The sequence below is a fragment of the Marmota monax genome, unplaced genomic scaffold (genome assembly GCF_021218885.2).
Source record: "Marmota monax isolate L192 unplaced genomic scaffold, Marmota_monax_Labrador192_F-V1.1 WCK01_AAM20220418_F8-fsc00025, whole genome shotgun sequence".
In the NCBI taxonomy this organism is placed as follows: Eukaryota; Metazoa; Chordata; class Mammalia; order Rodentia; family Sciuridae; genus Marmota; species Marmota monax.
The window spans coordinates 18,700,738-18,704,273 of NW_026691950.1; the positions used below are offsets into that span (position 1 = coordinate 18,700,738).

Here is a 3,536-nt window from a genome sequence, read left to right on the forward strand (position 1 = left end):
CCAGATTCTTGAGATCAAGTCAGAAAGATTTCAGACATATTGCTCAGAGTAACAGGAATGAGTTTACTGAAGAAATAGGAAAGAAGAAATGGAACACTCTCAAGGGAGAGAGTTGGTCCTCTCAGAGAGAGGGACAGTGTGCCTTTCTTCCAGTTCATTTTTATTGGGGATCCCAGAGAAATTTACAGAGTCCTGCCCAGGTCCACATCTTGACTTTTGACTGACACCAGGGTGACATCAGACTTCCAAGTCCCCACTGTCATAACAACTCTAGGTCACCTTGGTCCATGGTGACCAGTTCTAATTGGATTCTTTACCATATATTCTTACAGATTTTATGGTTAGGAGGAACTGACCTTATCTCCAAAAGTCTCCTTTTTCAGAGTAACTTGGGTTCTTCTTATCAACATTTTTAGCCTGAATCTCTCCTGCAGTGAATAGGTAGTTTGCTGAGGAATGTGACATATCCTCCTGTTCACTGAAGCCAGGCAGGACTGCAGATATATTGCTTCTGGACAAAGAAAGCATATGGGGGTCAATACCAGGGGCCCATTTTGTAGAATCATTCTTTTAATCTTGTGTTCCCACAACCCTCATTTGTCTTTCTCTAACAAATTCTCCATATTCAATTTATGAGATTTGAATTCTTGAGAACCTACACTACTCCAATTATTCTACCTATGAAACTTTGTCTTTGGTTAAGTCCTGTTAGATTTTTATAGAAAAGTAAAAATAGGATATAGATAAAAATATTCATTTGAAGGAGAATATATGGCACATGATTCTTAAATAGACCATAGGAGTCAGGAGTATATCTTAAACATTCACAATACACTGAGTCTTGAGAATTACTAGCAAATTTTTTTTTATGTAGAAAAGCAATTTATTCCATTATAAGCACTTACACAGTTACTCATGGGAGTAATAGGCCTGCTGATAAAACAGGTCACCCAAAATGCAGATGGTATCAAACTAGTGGTCAAGGACCAACTCCTAAAAAAAAAAAAGCAACTCTTATCAAGGATTAATTTAATTTTAAAAACATACAAGCTATCAATTCACTCTTCTCAACTTGACAGTATACCTGTGGTACAACTGTCAGGTAAAAACATACATCTTTACAACTTGGTGGTCCCAAGTTAAAAAAAAAAAGAACAAAAAAACAAAAACTATTTCACATAAAGGTAAGGAATAATACGAAAATAGCTCAAGAAATACACTAACAAGCAAAAATATATGGGAAAGGAGGAACATGTAGTTTTGACTTAACTGTAGAAATCAAGAGGAGACTGGTCTACATAGGAAAATGTGCATCCTGGAAAGTCAGGTGTGAAGATTTTAGAGTAGGAATCTATATGACTTGAATCTCCCCTAATTCCTGAATAAAAATGACATCTTGCGGTATTTATACTTCATGGCTCAGACACCTACCTCACTTGGCTCTATTCCTTACTCACTCTAGCTTTTACTTAAATGAGTCCAAAAAACTTGGGGATATAGCTTAAGAAGAAAAATAACCACACATAATATTTCCCTTTCTGTAGCTACTTTAGACCCAGGTTTGTTACTAGAAAATTCCTGAACAAAATTTAAATAAGTCTGGCTTTGCTGAATAAAGTATCCCAGTTAATATTTAGAAAACACCCACTGTTTGGGCTAATAGCAATTGTTGGTGGTACCTATATAGAGGGATAGCTGAACAAAGTCTCTCTCTCAAAACCAGTGTTAAAGCAATCTCAGGGTTGAGAGGGAAAAAAGGGGAGTCTAAAATCACAAGTGCAGACACATCTAAGATCCTTGTCCTTCAGGATCCACACTTCCTTCAGGATCTTCATCATTATAGATGTTCTCTGCCATTTGCCACACTTGCATGATATTGTCTTCTGATACAGAACAAATCACCCAAGGTTCATTGGGATTCCAGGAGAAATCAGATATCTTGGCAGTGTGACCACCATGAATAAACAATAATTCTGGTGGGCCATCTTCTGCATCTTCTGGGGATTGTTCTTCTCCAATTTTACTTAAATCCCAGACATTCAGTCTACGATCAGTACCACTAGAAGCCAGAATAGTCTCATTGTGAGGTGACCATTGAACCTGAAATATTTCATCCTTATGTGATTCAAAGGAATGCAACTTAAGTTTCAGATTTCTCAGATCCCACAAGGCAACAGTCTTATCAGCTGATCCTGTGGCAAGTATGAACTCACTATAAGGATTGAAAGAGAGGCAGTTCACTTCAGCAGTGTGAGCATCTACTGAGTGGCTTGGTTTGGAAGTATTGTTTGAACGAGTATCCCAAATCATAAGTTTCTGATCGTCAGCAACTGACCCAAACAGGGACTCATGGAGCAGATGCCAGGAAACATCTTCTACTACTGCTGTATGCCCTGTAAAGATGGTCTTCGCATCGACCACTTTTCCTTCCTTTGGGATGGCACTGATATCCCATAGGCAGATGGTATGGTCATCTGAAGCACTAAGTAAGTGCCCACTGAGATTTGGGTTCCAAGAAAGCCCATACCCTTCCTTCTGATGTCCACAGAGACGCAAGTCTGGGTTGCACTCTCCAGAAGGGTCTGGTTTAGAAGGATGTTTTGTATAGTCAAAAACAAGAACATCACTGGATGGAGTCTTTGTTGCAATGATGCAAGGGTTCTGGGGCATATAACGAGCCCTATTTACTTCTCCTTCATGGTTGATCTTGATTTCTATTTCAATTTTCCCACTAACTGAGCCAAAACCTCCAAATTCTCCTTTCTCACTGTCGTAGTGTGATGCATCAAATTGAGCATCATCATTGGGGAGCTGTACACTGGCTATCACAAGGTGGTTTTGCTCATCGGATGTGTGTGTCCCCAGGACAAGTCGATGAATGCTGAAATCTTTTCCTTCTGGTCTGGTTACATCTGGAAGCCACTGTGCTGTTAGGCTGGGCCACTCCAGAGCATGGGTCATCACCAAATCATAAAGAAAAGGGGTGTTCTTTTTCCATATTTTGTACTCCTCGTTGATCACACGTTCTTCCACTGCATCGTCAAAGGCTGCTTCCTTGTCGGCCATGGCGGCAGGAGAGCCGGGGGTATCCGGGGTCGAGCGTTGCGGGAGGGGCGGGGAGCCTGCGAGCGCTAGCTCTGCGCGCGCGGCCTCTATTCTAGTAAAAAATTTTGACCAAGAAGGATATGTTTGTACTCTATCATGTTTGTTAGTATTACTATATAATTTGTGCTTTTAGGCTTTTGTCTTTATAAGCCTAAACTGTGAGCATACTCTTTGTTTCTAGAGTGATTGTGACCAATTCTGTCCTTTAGGGAAGCTAACCCTAGTGGACAAAGATTGTAGTATAGGTCAAACAAATCTGTAGGACATAGCTGTATGTGTTGAGAGACAAATGGTGCTTTAGAGGTTATCAGAATTATATTAGCTCAGAGAAGTCAGCAAAAGCAGTTGCATTTGGGGAAGGTTTTTAGGAAATTTCAAGACTTGACTGAATTCTTAAAGAACAGTGAAAACATTCTTAAACAGAGAGGAAG

The 3,536-nt window shown here is 39.9% G+C and overlaps 1 protein-coding gene across 1 annotated transcript; it reads right to left on the reverse strand.

Moving 5' to 3' along the window:
- Positions 1 to 1,181: 1,181 nt before the first annotated feature.
- LOC124092723 (histone-binding protein RBBP4-like) lies at positions 1,182 to 3,105 on the reverse strand. Its single transcript, XM_046444560.2, has one exon. It carries the CDS (start codon positions 3,064 to 3,066, stop codon positions 1,789 to 1,791), a length of 1,278 nt encoding a protein of 425 aa, XP_046300516.1. The 5' UTR covers positions 3,067 to 3,105; the 3' UTR covers positions 1,182 to 1,788.
- Between the last annotated feature and the right edge of the window lie 431 nt (positions 3,106 to 3,536).

What these genes read in the sequence shown, in the direction of transcription:
- LOC124092723 (XM_046444560.2), bottom strand. Translation starts at nt 3,066, where the DNA reads ATGGCCGACAAGGAAGCAGCCTTTGACGATGCAGTGGAAGAACGTGTG.